Genomic DNA, 17,217 nt, shown 5'->3' on the forward strand with positions numbered 1-17,217 from the left:
TGGAGAAGACGTGTGTGCCTGATAAAATAATTAAATATAAATTGCTCTCCTTGGAAATCCAAATTAACGAGTGTTAGAGCAACCCTGTTGGTCACATAGATAATAAATAGACGTGTTTTCTCAAGTCTGTTAGGTGGCCCTGATTGATTTCCAATTCTGGCTACAACAGGGCCTGAGCAGCTTTTGAAACAAAGGTGAAGGGACCTCAGGCTCAGTGGGGACAGTTGATATCTCTTAGGGGATGGTGGTTGAAAGTCATCAGCCATGACAGTCCCCATCCCCCAGCCCCTGACTTTTCCTGGCTGAGAATAGTGGACGCAGAGGAGCCAGTTTGACCCACTACTTCCCCAGAGCTCCTAGTCGCTGCCAGAGCAGGACAGGCGAGAAGCACTGCTAACCCTGTGCCCTCTCATACCTACCACAGCCCCTTTTCCTGCCACTCAGTGCTGTCAGGTCAAGGAAGATAAGGCCTTTGGCTAAGAAGAGCCAGGAGCCAGATGGACCTTTGGGTATGGGAGGAAAGGGAGACTTGAGGCCTTGGGGAGCTGACTGGAGCACTGCTGCAAAAATTAAAAAAAAATTTTTTTTTTACCAATGACTTACTAAGTCTTATGGAGAAAAAAGAAGAAAGAAAGGCTACAAAATACTTTATCATTCCATTAAGGAACCCATCTTGATTAAGCACCTACTATGCCGAGCTTGCTTGTGAGTAGCTAGCTTTTAGAGAAGGGATGGCGATGGGGTGGAGGAGAGATGGGATTTCTGTCTTCAAGGTTGTCACCGTCTGGTTAGGAGGCACATTTGATGCGAATGAAGGGCACATTCCCAACTTCTCTTGCCTTGCTGGCTTCAGGTCCTCTCCTATGCCTCTGATTTGGAGGCAAAGATCACCTAGAGCCAGGGTGGCTGGACCGCTGAGTATTCTCCAGAGAATCAGTGACCTAAGAGAGCAAGGTGGAAGAAGCATGGCCCTGGAATCTGCCATAGGATCTCACTTCATCCCCAGCAGCTGAGTGAGGGAGGTACTCTTCTCCTTACAGGTCTTCCGGATGAGGAGCCCAAGCCTTGGGAGGTGTGGCAAATATAAGACCTAGCTCCTGGGGGCGGAGAAGGCAATGGCACCCCACTCCAGTACTCTTGCCTGAAAAATCCCATGGACGGAGGAGCCTGGTAGGCTGCAGTCCATGAGGTCGCAAAGAGTCGGACACAACTGAGCGACTTCACTTTGACTTTTCACTTTCATGCATTGGAGAAGGAAATGGCAACCCACTCCAGTGTTCTTGCCTGGAGAATCCCAGGAACAGGGGAGCCTGGTAGGCTACCATCTATGGCGTCGCACAGACTTCGACACGACTGAAGCGACTTAGCAGCAGCAGCAGCAGCAGCTCCTGGGGAAATGCAAGGGGGTGATTAGATGAAATACAAAGAAACTCTTAACTGTTTCTGGAACCACAAACAAGCTCAATACATGTTTCCTCTGAGTCCTGGGTAGTTTACCCCAGGCCACAGACTCAGAGAAGGACAGAACCAGGGGCCGCGCCTATCTTGGGCAGTCCAGTTCCAAAGTCTTTCCTCTTTGTGGGCACCTCTCAGGATTCAACTGTCTTCATCATCGTTGTCTCCCATCCTGCTTGTGGTCCAGCCTCCAGCCCCTTTCAAGTTCACCCAGAGGCTCTGTTCTTTCTGCACGCTTAGACTCAGAGTTGACAACTTCTTGGCCTTCCAGTACAGACAAAGGAGGGATATGAGCAGAAAGAGGAGTATGACGAAGGGGCAGATGAATAGGAAATAGACTAAAGGTGCTGACGAACAGATCCTGGAAGGAAACGTGGACTCTGCACCAAACAGGAAGAAAGTAAAGAGAATCATTAGTCTCCAGCTTATTTGTACTCATCAATTATAAACACTTCTGGGATTTATTGTTACAGGAAACTATATGTACAAATAACAGGGCCAGATAGCAGGGGGCCCCTTAAATCACACTCGAGGAGCCAAGGAAAGGGAGTTGGGAGAAGAAGGCTCTAGGGCGGCTTCTTCCAGCCTGACTCCCCCTCACCCAGCAATTTCCAACCACCAGAGGTTCTGGTGACCTACTTAAAACTAACAGCCAGAAATGAAAACAAAACAAAAAAGAAAACCTCTCCTTTAATCTTCTTTCCTCAGAAAAGATATCTATAATTCAACCCTCGTTCCCAACTCTGTTGCCGATCCTGAATTTTTAACTGAGTTATTCCCACTGGTGCTTCTGAAACACACGCACAGGCGCGTGCGCACACACACACACAGACAGACACACACACACACATTCTACACTGTCCTTATATAACAAGAGTACCAACAAATAAGAAACACCATCCCTTCCTGAATCTCCAAATTGGCCTCTCATCCCCTGGCAGCCCTGCCTCAACCCCATTCAGCCCCTTCACCTCTTCCTCTTACTGTTGCCTCCACCTGGTGAGCTCTCTGCTCCCCTATCATATCCTCATCTGTCACATCCTATAGCCTCTGGGTCCTGCCGGCCTCACTCTCCATCACATTGGCCTTCCTACCTTGCCTCAGGCACAGTTTTCCTCTTCTCTCTATCCTCTGCTCACACATACCTTTGTTTAGACTTCTTTCATTCCCTTTTAACCATCTTTGTCATCACAGTTACTCCAGTAGGTCTCACAGTGTCCTTTGTTTCTATAGCCCCTGCAGTGCCTAGCACATGTGCCTTGATAATGCTTACTGATCTGAATTAAACTGGCTGGCCTGCAACCTCATGGGCAAAGGCTACTATATAAAGGCATGCTGAAGCATCTGGTAGCTGCAGCCCGCGGGGAAGTGCTATCAGCACATAGACTCGCAGAGCACACACCAGCAGCCCCGAGGGGTTCCTGGCCCTGCTACCAGGAAAGTAAAGGCGAGCGGACAGGGATTTAGTCTCTCAGTGCAGAAAGACACACGCTTAAAAAGACACCAACTATTAAATGCAGTTTTCCAACTACGTTTATTTACAACAGGATATTCAAAATCAGGGCTGTTCTGAAAAATCTGATATTAATGGTAGCTGTGCTTTTATTGGAAAATTGCAATGACCTAAGCACTTTCTTCTTCAGAGGTAAAACTATAGGATTCATGGGATTACAGATGCTTAGAGATGAAGACAACAGGTTGAGATGTCCTTGTGACCAACCTCATGCTGCAAGAATTCCATTTTTGGCATTGCTAATACATTTTGTACCTTGAAAAACGTCTCTTTGTGGGAAGTCAAGCAAGAATCTAAACGTGGGTACAGCTCCTGTATTTGTAAACTTCCGGAGGAGAAGGCCCATGTCTTACGCATCTTTTCCTCCCGTGTAGCACTTTGTTCACAGGTCATCAGTGGAGATTAAAGAATGAGACAATTGCATGAGTGATCTGCACACACAGGAACTCAGGGGTCACTGCCATGATGTTCCGCAGAGTACAGATCATCTCTGAACATAAGGCTGGCAGCTTTAAACAGGGCTGGCAAGCAGCTACAAGGGTTTATTCCCTGGCTTTTCTCTGGCCTCATTTATATTCTCCACCCTAAATCTAACTTTTGGTTTTAAAAGGGTGGGCAATGATAAAGCTAGATTTTGAATTCTTTCTCACTCCTTTTCACATTCTTCCTGACTCTTCTCTCCAAGGCCCTCCTATAATAATTCTTCTAGGTCTTATCTGAATACATTTGAAAGCATATAGTTAAGAAAAAGGTACAGAATGCAATGTTAAAAAAGAATGGTGCTATAGAGACCAACAAGCACGAGTTCTGGCCTTGCTACTTCACAGTATCTACTTTGTCTCAAAGATAGCTGGGTTCAAATCATGGCTCTACAACTTACCATTATTGACTTTGAACACGTTACTTATCCTCTCTTTGTAATCATTAGTTTCCTTGTCAATCAAATGAGGATAATAATTTCCAGAGTTATAATGAGATAATGCTTAGTAAAGCATTAAACAGTGCTTGGCACATTTGTTGAATCAACAAAGAATAAATATCAGCTAGAAAGCTACGAACAAAGTTAGGAAAATCACAAGCAAGTTTGCCCCAGGAGACTAGGCAGAAAAGAGGGCTGCAGGCCTGGCTCTGTCCTTCCACAGCCCAAGCCTCTCCCTTAAATCTCTGATCTCTCTATCCCCAGGGCAGGGAGACATTCAGTTGAGAGTCAAATGATTACCTGTGAGACTCTGGCTTCCTTTTCCAATCATGGGAAGCAGAGAATTGGGAGGTAAGAGTCCCACGGCACCCATGTGTCACTGTTGCTAGGATGGAGACATGCTGATGGGAAACAGGGCCGGCACAGAGAAGGTGGAAAGAAACTTGGCTCTTGGATTTTTCTGCCACTGAGACTCTAACCTTCAGCATGAAGGGACTGCCAGAGGGCCTGACTATATAAATGGGGAGGAGGCTGCTTGACTTCGAGCAACCTGTCATCCAAGGATGACAAAACAGACCCCTCACAGTGCTGAATTGGCCCACAGCTAGAAGCTGTCAGCTCCAGTGCTTCTAAATGACCTCTCCTGGGAGGGCAGCACTTGCTCTGGGTCCCACAGTCACTGTTCCCACCATCTGCCTCTCACCCATATCTGGATGAGCATTAGTGACATGCAAAACCATTAAGGTTTGGCATTTTGAAGCAATCCGAGTAAATGCCCTGTGCTCCAAGCACAAGGCCTGTAAGGCAGAGCCAAAAGTGTAATGAGAATGCTTTATCACAAGGTTTAGTTTGTAACTTGTTTCTACCTTGCAGCCAAGCATATCATGAGGAGTGTTCTTGTCTGATACTACCCCAGATATACTGACTTTGGGCTTCCCAGGTGAGCTAGTGGTAAAGAACTAGCCAGCCAATGCAGGAGACATAAGAGACGCAGGTTCTATCCCTAGGTTGGGAAGATCCCCTGGAGGAGGGTATAACAACCCACTCTAGTATTATTGTTTGGAGAATCCCAAGGACAGAGGAGCCTGGCAGGCTACAGTCCATAGCATCACAAAGAGTTGGATACAACTGAAGCAACTTAGCATGCACACATGCATACAGACTTTGGAGAAGAAAGGCTGAGGATAATGAGGGGACTATCAACTCCCCCACAACCCCAACCCACCCCTGGGCAACTGACATGCCAGGTGTGGCCATGTGGGAGAGGTGGCTCCTGCCAAGAACTGAAGGCAAGGTTAGGTAATGTGATATAAGTACATCCCAGAATAAATGAGCCCCTGACAGCATTGGTTTTAACTCCATTAAGACTCACTTGCCCATTCTTTCATCAGGCATTTGTTGAACTGAGAGCTATGTGCCAGTCCTTGTTGAAAGCACCGGGGTAGCATTGATAAATGGCATGTCCTCTGCAGAGACATCAGTGTGATAGGGGCTCAAGACTCCTATGAGGACCTGCTTTCTAAACATATCCTTACCACCCAAAAGCTGGGAAATAGTAACAAACACCATACTACCACAAATAATCCAGCACCCAGAAAGCCTTATAACCTTGCCTATTAATTAATCAGAGAATTCTCTAGAATGAGATACAAAACGACTCAGGTAGTTGTTAGCCCCTGCGTTGGTTTAGTCATAGCTAAGAAAGAAAGCTGGAGAGGAAAATGCAAGGTGAGATCCACCAGGGAAACACTTCTCCATTTCCTGTCTTCACAGGAGTCACAGGCTTCATAGTTTTATTAAGTAGCCCCAAACTAACCCAACCCAGTAATGACAAACAGAGATGGTAGAAAACCATTTGAGAAGTGAGAACTGGTAGCCTATTGTATTTGACCTGAACTTTATTAATACACAGAGCTGGTCCTGACCAGGAGGGCAGCTATACTGATTCAGTAAGTGTATTGAGCATCTTGTGTGTGCCAGGCACTGTGCTAGGGCTGAGAACAAGACACTCAGTCTTTGCCTTCCCAGAAGGTATTGTCTGGCCCTGATGATGGATGTTAAACAAGTGTGATGACTAAGAGACAAAAGTAAGTCACTGAGAACGTAGCAGTTAAGCTGGTTGGTGAAGGATTAGTAAGTGTTGACCAGGGACAGATAACATGAAGGAGAATTCCAATCAGGAGGTGGTATAAATTCACTCCAGATGTTGGACTGTCAATCTTATCCACTCTCTTCTAAGCTTCCTCTTCTGATTCTCCAATGGCTCTGTTCTCTCTAGAATATAAACGTGCTCAAGTCCCTACTAACTTCAAACCAAAACAGAACAAAGCAAAGCTTCAGTGAACCTCTTGCCTTTTGTTCTTGTCTTCTCTCCCTTTACATCAAAGCTCTTGAAGGACTTTCTTGGTGGTTTCATGGTTAAGAACCCATCTTTCAATGCAGGGGACATGAGTTTGATCCCTGGTTGGGGAACTAAGATCCCATATGCTGTAGCGCAACTAAGTCCACTCACTGCAACAAGAAGTCCTTGCACCACAACTGGAGAAAGCCCATAAACCTCAATGAAGACCCAGTGCAGCCACACAAACACACACACACACACACACACACACACACACACACACACACACACAAGCTCTTAAAAGCATGAGCTGGATTTGATGTGTCCACTTTTTCCCTGCAGTCTCATTTTACTACTTTTCTGTGATTGTCCTATGTTGTCAAACCCAAAGGATATTTTCCTATTTTTCTCTTAATTGATCTCTTTGCACTAGCTGAATCTGTTGGCTCTCCCTTTCTTCTTAATACCTTTGCCACTTTTGGTGTCTGTGATACCACCAAACCCCAGTTCTCCTATCTCTGGCTACTCCTTCCATTCTTCACAGGCTTCTCTTCTGCAATCCTCTGAGAAATAGTGGCATCTCAGGGGTCCATCCTTGGGCATCATTATAGGCTGTAAGTTGATGATTTCTAATCTATAACTCTGGCAGAGATCTCACTTGGAAATTCCATAGTTTATTGGATAGATCTCCCTAGATAACTCACTGGTACTCCAAACTCAATTCCAGCCCAACTTACTCAAAATTGAACTAATCTTCTTTAGATCCTTTTCTTACATTGCCTCATCTAGTGACTGTCCCCACTATACCAGAAACCTGGTATTTATTCTTGATTCTCTTCTTCTGCTCATTCACCCTCCACAGACACACATAGGCATGTGATCTCAGTCACTTTAGTCATGTCCGACTCTTCATGACCCCATGCACTATAGCCTGTCAGGCTCCTCTGTCTGCAGGATTCTCCAGGTAAGAATACTGGAGAGGGTTGCTGTGCCCTCCTCCAGGGGATCTTCCCAACCCAGGATTGAACCCGCGTCTCCTGCATCTCCTGCTTTGCAGGCGGGTTCTTTACTGCTGAGCCACTGGGGAAGCCACATACAGATAATCAGTCTCTAAATCCTGAAGACGCCATCTCCTAATATGGAATGCAGAGTGCTGTCCTCTCAGCCCTCAAGGGCACTGACTTCATTTGGGCCTTCATCTTGTCTCTCCTGGGCCCCTACAGTCAATTTCAAATAGTTCTTCCAGCTCTGTGCCTGCCTCCCTTCCAATTCACTTTTAACACTGCTCCCGGGGGGGAGCTTTCTAAAATGCAAATCTGATATGTCACTACCCTGCTTGAATTTGTTCAATGACACTCTGTAACTTCCATGATAAAGCTCACCTCTCCTGGCTCTGTACAGAGGACCCATTTGACAACAGTACCCTTTCCATCTCCTGAGTCTCCTCTCTTGCCACCCTACCACAATTTCTCTGATCATCTTGCATATCCTTTCCTTTTCCCAAAACATGTGTTTCCTTTGTACAGGCCCCATGCTCTGGGAACATTCCCAGATCTCCTCCCCACCTAGCCCTGCCTCTGCTCCCTGCTTAGTATCCTGAGACAACTTCATTCATGACTCCTATCAGTTTGGACTCTCCTTCCCCTACCAGCCTCAGCTCTGTGGGAACAGACTCCATAATACATTGTTTTATGTGCCCTTAGAATCTCAGTCCATGGGGTCGCTAAGAGTTGGACACGACTGAACGACTTCACTTTCACTTTTCACTTGCATGCGTTGGAGAAGGAAATGGCAACTCACTCCAGTGTTCTTGCCTGGAGGATCCCAAGGACGGGGGAGACTGGTGGGCTGCCGTCTATGGGGTCGCACAGAGTCGGACACGACTGCAGCGACTTAGCAGCAGCAGCAGAATCTCATATGGTTATTTATTGAACAAATTAAAATATCTTGCCACATAAATGGATATATACAAATGTAGATGTGTGTGTGTGTTAGCATGTCTGGAGGCATAAGGGGAAACTGAGGTAACATTTGATAAGCACTTACAGCATGCCAGGGACTGTGCTAGATGCTTCATATGCATTTGTGTTACGACCCTCATTTTATGAGAAAGCTGAGTAACCAGGGGACGGCTTCATAGCTAGTAGGGAGGTGACAGAGCAACAATTTGAGCCTAGGCTTCTCTGATTCCAAATGCTGGAATTTTTATTATCCCACACTGTCTCCCCAAATACCGGAAAGGAACAGTCAGGTAGAGGAAGTGAGATGCTGTATTATAAAGATTGACTTGGGAACACAGAACTATACTTACAATGAAAACCCTCAGGTTCTTATGGCACAGGCTTCTAAGCACCTTCACTTGTGAAGAATACAAAGACCATTTGGTTTGTAATGCTTTTTTTTTTCAGAGTTCATTTTTTAAAAAAACCTTACACCTGCTTTCTAAGAATTCCACAAAGATGAGCAGTATACACACACACACACACACACACTTGCTGTGAACAATCCCATCTGTCTCAGGAGAGATGTGCTTTTTAGTCATAGAATATATGCTTTTTATAGTTATTATCTATTTATTCTACTACACAAACTGCTGAATCTACAGAGCCCAGGAATTCCAGTGGGAAAACATGTACAGAATATGCTCAGGGTGGGGACTTCCTACAATTGTTGGAATGGAAGAAAAGCTGATAGGAAAATCAGTTCTGCTTGGAAACTTGGGAGAAGATCCTGCTGAAGAACAGTCAGGGAGAGAGAGTAACGGACTCCAGGGAACAGGTTAGATAACTCTGATTTCCACTCCAGAAGCCTTGCTGGGGCTGGGATGCAACTATTACTACTCTGAGACAATGCCATTCATTCTCAGTAGCCCTTGTTCCCACCTATAGACTGTCTCCAAAGCTAGCTGGCACTGTAAGGAGGTCATCTTCATTGATGCTTTTTACTCTTCCCGGCGTGGGGCACCAAGACCACACCTCTGCCTCTCCAGTGATCCTCTCTTACTGCAAGCACAACCTATAGCTCAGCTCTCGCCTTCTCCTTAAACCCCACCAGAAAGAAGTTGCTCGAAGGATGAGCAGGCTATGACATCTACCCCCTCATTGATCACCTGGGAAGATTTAGTGGTCTGGCTGGAGGAATTTTTTGCTTAATGAATGCCTGTTATATGCTTGGCACTGCACTGGCTGGAAGGAACCCCTCTTCTCCTTCACAACCTCTTATTCTGCATGCCTCCTGAAGCTGAGTGCTCAGCAGAAGAGACTGACCATCCACACAGAGATGATCATTGTGGCCAGTGGTCTTCAACTACCTGCATTTTTGCTAGAGCCTGTAAACAAGTTCTATGGGGCACACTTCCTCCTGTGATGCCTTTCAAGGTGCAATTAGGAGAGACACACCCACTGACTATCATGATCAAAGATCTGGTAGTTTGTTGCGCACATCAGTAAGAAGCTTGGCACTTATTTATTGAGAAAGACTTTTTGTTTGTGTGGTTGGTTTTTGCCTCAGGGAGCATCAGGGAGCGTTTAGATGTAGCTGATTTTGGTTGAACAAGGTTACAGACAAAGTCAGCATGTCTCTATTCCTCACCCCACTCTCACCACCGGTCAGTATTCTGAGATCGGAGTGTCAGCTAAGAGACAAAGCTGTCTGCTTCAAACATTATTTGGTTACTTAAAGGGATACAATATTGATGGCTTTTTTGTTTATGAGGGGAAGTGGGGGAGGAGGTCAGATGCCCTTGACATTTAAACGTCCATGCCAAAACCTCATGTAACCTTGTCTGTCTGAATGAGTTACTATTGAGAGAAATGGAGAAGTCATTTTCTTTCTGTAAATTGTGTTCAGCCTGAGAGGAAGCAAAACATAGCAGGGCAGGAAGGCATAGGAGCAGAGACAGAGATTCTCCTGACTGCGAGCCGTGGCAGATGAACCTCTGGTTACCTGACCGCAGCACTCTGAGCACCACAGGCTGTGACTCGTCTGATGCTTGGCTGACCCACTTGCTTGGGTTGCTGTGGAGCCGCCACTCCGCCACCTTGCACCAGTATTTTCCAGCATCCTTCATCTCCACCCGCTGTAGCGCCAGGACAAAGTCGGCAGCGGATGAGCGGTAAGAGTGCAGGCGCCACCTGAGCCCCTCTTCACCATATTCCAGCAAGCCATCATGCTGCAGGTGCACCAACATCCTACTTCCAGAATCTTCTCTCTGCCGGTACCACATCACAGAGAACAGGGAGGCAGGGCTGATGGCACCCTCCAGGCTGCAGCAGATGGTCGCCTCACTGTGCTCGGAGGCATTTTCTGTCCGGGACACTTTGGAGATGCGCACCTTACTTTCTAGGAAACAAAACGGCAGTAAATTTGAGAGGAAGCCAGACTCCAGATTGGACACCTCCTCTGAAAAAACTACTTTTCGTTGAAGTGATGCTGTCTGATAACCTTTAGATATCAGGTCCTTCATCTTTAACACTTTGCCTTGACCCCTGTTCTTCTTCCATATCTGCCAGAACATCCTCTGCTGTGAATAAAACCAGCCACTTTCATTCTTCAGCCCACCTCTTGTCCACTGGCCCTGTCACTGAAAACCACCCAGGTTTGCGGGAAGCTCTGCCCTGCTGCTTTTATCAATACTTCTCCCAGGTCAACCCTCCCTTCGGCTACTTAGAAAGGTCATCTGAAACTTCCAGTCCTCTCCTCAAGTCCTGTATTCCACCACTACCACCACCCCCTTTTTTTTTTTAGCAAATTACCCTCTTCCCATATACCTAGATATTAACCTCAGGTATGGACACAGGAAGAGAGGAGGTTAGGTGAGAGACTGAACATTTTCATACATATGTTAGAACATCACTCAAGGGACTTCCCTGGTGGTCCAGTGGTTGAGAATTCATCCTGCAATGCAGGGGACACAGGTTCAATCTCTGGTGGGAAGACTAATATCGCACATACCACAGGGCAGCTAAGCCCAGGAGCTCTAACTACTGAGGCCACACGAAAAGATCTTGTGTGCGGCAACTAAGATACCACAGCCAAATAAATATTTTTTTAAAAAGAATACCATTCAAGGAGACTATTTACATGACTAGATTAGATTATGTTTTTAACAGATTTTGACATTTGCTTTTTTTAAATGTTCCCCTGTTAAGCAGCAGGTGAGGACCTGAGGCTAGAGGAGTCACAAACAAAATAAAGAAATTATGTTGTTGTCGTTCAGTCACTAAGTCTTACCCAACTCTTTGTGACCCCATAGACTATAGCCGGAGAAGGCAATGGCAGCCCACTCCAGTCCTCTTGCCTGGAAAATCCCATGGACAGAGGAGCCTGGTAGGCTGCAGTCCATGGGGTTGCTGAGGGTCGGACACGACTGAGTGACTTCACTTTCACGCATTGGAGAAGGAAACGGCACCCCACTCCAGTGTTCTTGCCTGGGGAATCCCAGGGACGGGGGAGCCTGGTGGACTGCCATCTATGGGGTCGCCCAGAGTCGGACACGACTGAAGCGACTTAGCAGCAGCAGCAGCAGCAGCATGTCCATCTCCTCTGTCCCCCACTATCTCTTGGAGTTTGCTCAAATTCATGTCCGCTGAGTCTGTGATACCATCTAACCATATCATCCTCTGCTGCCCCCTTCTCTTTTTGCCTTCAATCTCTCCCAGCATCAGAGTCTTTTCTAATATGCTTGCCAAGTCACTTTAGTCATGTCTGACTCTTTTGTGACCCCATGGACTGTAACCCACCAGGCTTCTCTGTCCATGAATTCTCTAGGCAAGAATACTAGAGTGGGTTGCCATTCCCTTCTCCAGAGGACTTTCCTGACCCAGGGATCAAACCTGCATCTCATATGTCTCCTGCATTGGCAGATGTGTTCTTTACCACTAGCACCACCTAGGAAGCCCCCTTTTCCAACGAGTATGTGCTAAATTTTCACCTCTGCTACAAACATATTTATTGGTCTATCTTTAAAAGATTACCTGTGTCTGCTCCTAGATTCTTTTATAGTGACGTCTTTACTCTCTCCTCTTCGTCGAGAAGCGTGTGAAATATTAGTTGACATGGTACTGTCTCTGCTTCCTCTCCTCAAATTACTCTCTACCTTATTGCCATCAGCTTTCCAATCCGATCACTATGCTCTGGCCAAGGTTCCCTCCCAGTAAAGGCGCAATTTCCCAGCTCAAGAGACCTTCCAGGATTTTCTGTTCTCTCTGCAGTTTTTGTCACCAAAACCAATTTTCTTCCGAAATCCTCTCCTCCTTTGATTTCAGAGAAAACATCCCCGCCCCCTCCTACAGCTCTGACCAGTCCTTCTCAGTGTCTTTCCCTGGGGCCTCCTCCTTACCTTACTTCCTACACCAGGGTAACCAGCTAGCTAACCCCAGCCAGCCACACCCAGCCCACGATTATGTTTTATTTGACATCTTCAGTATTTTAAAAAGAATTTGAATTCATTATGGACAGTCTCAAAATGGGTGACGCCACCGAAAAAAGAGCTCAGGCATTTCTCGATAGACTAAAAGATTGGACAGCACTGGTCCCTCATTTCTGAACAGGAAGCACTGGCTTGAGCTAAGAAATGGTGTGCAATTCATTTTTTTTTCACGATTTTTTTTAAATGTGGGCCACTTTTAAAGTCTTTATTGAATTTGTTATGATATTGCTTCTGTTTTATGTTTTGGTTTTTCGGCCAGCAGGCATATGGGATCTTAGTTACCTGACCAGGGGTGGAACTCACACCCCCTGCGTTGGAAGGCAAAGTTTTATTCACTGAACCACCAGGCAGGTCCCTTGGTGTGCACTTTTTAAAGGGGTGGGCACACATTATCAAGATTCAGCCTGGACAATTGGAAGAAAGGGATGCCAGCCACACAGATGGAGCACTGAGTGGGCCTAAGCCTTGTGGGACTGAGCGGCAACAACAGAAAGCCTGTGGGATGGCCCAGATGATAGACAGTATCATGATAGTACGGGACATGAGGATGATTAGGAACAAGTGGAGTGTGAGGGTCTCCGGGGCAGCCGAGCAGAAATGTGCAACAGGCAGTTGAGTGGCAAGGCCTGGAGTTCAGGAGATGGGGGCTAAGCGTAAAACACTTGGAGCTTGTTTCACTGAAGGTGGTAGTTGGAACCCAGGCAGTGTTTAGGAGGTTCTGAAGGGAGCAGAGAGTCAGAATAAAAATGGGTTCATGTGTCCCTGAGGAACACACACTTTGAGCAGGGAGAGGAAGAAGGGCCTGAAGGGCATGGAGAAGGGGAGCCAGAGCAGAAGGAAGAGACCCTCGCACTCAGCTACTGTTTTGCCCCTACTGCTCCCAACTGACTGTGAGCTCCTCAAGACTCTGCCTTATTTATCTGTGGAGCCCTAATTGCCTAACACAAAGCAATGTTCATTATAATCTTACTTTTTGATGTTACGTTGAAAATAGAATTTTAAGTGCCAAACTAGATTAACTTATTTGCATTGTGCTTTTGGATCTCGGCCAGTTCCCGAACCTTAGATGTGACATTCATTTAATTTTAATCAACATTGGAGGTGACCTAACTAATGCTGACAGATCTAATCAACCCTGCCCACGTTTAGACCACGGCACTCTTGGACCAATGCAAATGAATGGAACTTCTATTTCATTTTTAAAGATCTCCTGAGGGGAGGAGATGCCCTCAGTAAGCCATTCCAACAGTTAACTACTCTTATTTGCCTTATGTTGAGGCAGCCGTAGGTTGAAAAGCAATCTCTCCACACATCCCTATAGAGTTGTACAGTTTCTGTTCACAGTGGGAGAAATATGCTTTGTATTACTCTTTCTCTGCCAAATTACAGTAGAGCCCCACTGGAATGACACAGCTTGTTATTACAAAGAGCTGGAGATACGATACCCTGGGTAGCTGCATAGAGCAGGCTGCCAGGCTGAGAAGCCAACCATTCAAAGGGATCTTGTTCCCATTTAAACTTCTCCAAATCTGAGACTGACTCACCAGAAATGACTCCTACTCCTCTGATGGGCCATTCCGTCCTGCAGTCGCTGTGCTGGTGGCCACTGTTCCTATGACTCTAGGTCATATTTTCACCCACATATTATCATCCCATAGAACTGTTGCCCAAGAGAAGGGGGTCATTCTACAGAAAGATGCTAGAGAATATACTGGCAAGGTTTACCTGTGGGCCTGAGTTTCAATTCTGTGAGACCTGATGTCTGTTCTCCAAGCTTGTGCCACGTGCCATTTGTAGACCAGAGCCATTCCTCCACAGCACAGCGATATTTGCCCTGATCGCTGTCTTCCACATTCAGAATGTGTAGCTGAAACAAGTCTTGGGAAACTTTCTCAGCGTGGAATTTCTGTTTTCTCTGTGTGGTCTGAAATTCATCCCCATATTTTACTATGTGGTTTTGGTCCACTTCCAGGATCCTCAGCCAGGGTGCATCAGTGGAAATGGGGGAGAAGTACCAAGTCACGACCAACTGGAGGTTTCCAGGGGATTGGGACAGGATGCTACACTCTATGTCAGTGTTGGAGTTGATGGAGATCTCTTGGACTTGACTGCTTGAATTCACCTTCAGTTTGCTCTCTAAATGAGAAGAACAGTACAATTACTTTTGTTACTTTGCTAGAAAATAGAACTTGAAAGTAGAAGGGACATTAGAGGTCAACTAAGGCCATAGCTCCTTGGAGAAGGAAATGGCACCCCACTCCAGTATTCTTGCCTGAAAAATCCCATGGACAGAGGAGCCTGATGAGCTATAGTCCATGGGGTCGCAAAGAGTCAGACATGACTTAGCAACTAAACAAGGCCATAGCTCCTAGATCTACCAGATGTGTGAATTCTCTCTTTAGTAGCCCCACCAACTGCTCATGCAGCCTCTGAACAACTCACTAACAAAGCACCCATTCCATCTTTGGACATGCTGCCACTAGAGAATTCTTTCCAATATCAAGGTGAATCTTACTTTTTCATAATTTCCACCCACTGGTCCTAGTTCTACCCTGTCCTAAGAGTGGAATGGGGAGGGTAGGGCACGGAGGAAGTATCAAGCCAGAAAGCCAATCTCTCCCACATGAAAATGCTTCAATATTTGATAACCAAAAAGGACCTACTGTATAGCCCAAGGAACTATATTCAACATCCTATAAAAATTCATACAGGAAAAGAACATATACATATAAAACTGAATCACTGTGCTGTATACCAGAAACTAACACAACATTGTTAATCAACAATATTTCAGTATAAAATAAAATTTAAAAAAGAAAATTCTTCAATATTTAGGCACAGGCATCTTCTCTTTTAGAGCACCTCATAAATTAAATTGAGAGAAAGTGGCCCTTGGATGTTTTGTCTGGGTGTTTGCTATCCAGAATACTCCTTGACCCATAATTTGCCCAAGTCTAGTTGTACCTGTCTGCAGATATGGGTAAACAACAGGAAGCTGTATGTTCACTATTAAAACTGAATGTCTCTTTGCAGTTACTCAACTCTGGGAACATTGTATGGATAGGGAGTCAACTATCCTTTAACCCCAGAGCTTTTCTGCTTTGTCAGAAGATGAATGGCAAAACCTGGCTTCTAAATCTTATTCTTGTCTTCTTGCTGACATCACAGATTATACTTTTGTGCCTGCTTACTGATGCTGCCAGTAGGTCTCTTTACTCCTCCTTCAACAAACATTTATTAATGCATACTATTTTATGTGCCAGACTATTCCAGGCTCTGTGGATCCCTCCCCTCAGTTTCTGCCTAGAGGGAGAGACTAGTACTGGGACAGAGGCTGAGAGATTATAGGATTGTGTCACCCAAGCAGGACAGAAGTCTGCAAAAGTGACTATCAGAGCACATAGCAGGACTGTGTAACCCAAATATGGGAGTGAGGCTTCCTGGAGGAGATATCTCTAAGCTAAGTCTTAAGGGTTAATAGGAATTAAGCTGATGGAGAAGAGGTAAAGGAATTCCATGCAAAAGAAGCAACTTGAACAAAGACTAAACATGAGAGAGAGCATAGCGTGTTGGAGGAACTGCAACTAGTTCAGTGTGGCTGGAGCTCAAATTCAGGATGGAAAGTGGAAAGAGATGGTGCTGGGAAGGCATAAATATTCCAGATCACAAAGGACCTTGCCTGCTATGTAACGCAAGTTTGAACAGGAGTTGGATGTAGTTGAGTAGTGGATGACTCAGGTTTCTTGCTTGGATCACTGATGGATGGTGGGGACATAGAGAATGATGTCAGAGGAGTAGCTTTGGCAGGATGATAATGGTGTATTTATGTTCTGACATGTTGAGTGTAGACATGTCTTGAAGGCAATTACATGAGTTTAGAGATCAGAAGAGAAGTCATTCAAGATAGTGAATTTGGGAGTTGTCAATACATAGCATAAATCCCTGGGTAGGAATAAACCTACTTTGGGAGACTGTATAGAATGAGAAGAGAGAAAGTTGAGAATGAAGCCCAAAGGGCTGAGTCAGTGCGAGAGGAGGACTCTGCAAAAGAGAATGAGAAGGAGCCATGAGAGGGTTAGGAAGGAAACCAAGAAAATCTTGTGTCACAAGGCCATGGAAAAAGAAGTTTTAAGAAGAAAGGACTGAACCAACAATTTGAAATACGTCAGAAAAGACAAGTAAATTAAGGCATGAGTTAACCAACAAGGAGATGACTACTGTAACCAAAACTATTGCTCAGGAGCTGAGAGAATGATGGTTACCATGTTTGAGTATCTGCTTGGTTTGTCAGACACTGCACTAGGAACATGTCAGCATCTTTCAATTGCACATCAGCAATTTACCCATGGAGTCAATAGGCTTGGACAGATTTTTGATCTGTCAGTCGGCGGCACAGGCAGGGACCAAGATCTAAGTGATGTCAAAGCCTCTTGAACACTCCACCTTAAGAGGATGGAAATCAGGGAAGAAGATACTGGCACAACAGAATTTGGGAAGTTGTGTCTTACTTTTCATCTCTATGCTCTATTATTCTCTAATTCTTATACATTAACACATCA

The 17,217-nt window shown here is 45.5% G+C and overlaps 1 protein-coding gene across 1 annotated transcript in view; it reads right to left on the reverse strand.

Moving 5' to 3' along the window:
- Positions 1 to 1,596: 1,596 nt before the first annotated feature.
- The window catches only part of CD101 (CD101 molecule), a 47,645-nt gene continuing 32,024 nt past the window's right edge, over positions 1,597 to 17,217 (reverse strand). The window contains exons 8-10 of the mRNA XM_052637979.1: positions 14,384 to 14,794; positions 10,174 to 10,569; positions 1,597 to 1,835 (exon numbers count right to left, since the gene is read on the reverse strand). Of these exons, the coding sequence (XP_052493939.1) occupies positions 1,597 to 1,835; positions 10,174 to 10,569; positions 14,384 to 14,794 (1,046 nt within the window). The remainder of the gene's footprint in view (positions 1,836 to 10,173; positions 10,570 to 14,383; positions 14,795 to 17,217) is intronic.

This window comes from Budorcas taxicolor, chromosome 3 (genome assembly GCF_023091745.1).
Source record: "Budorcas taxicolor isolate Tak-1 chromosome 3, Takin1.1, whole genome shotgun sequence".
Taxonomy (NCBI): domain Eukaryota; kingdom Metazoa; phylum Chordata; class Mammalia; order Artiodactyla; family Bovidae; genus Budorcas; species Budorcas taxicolor.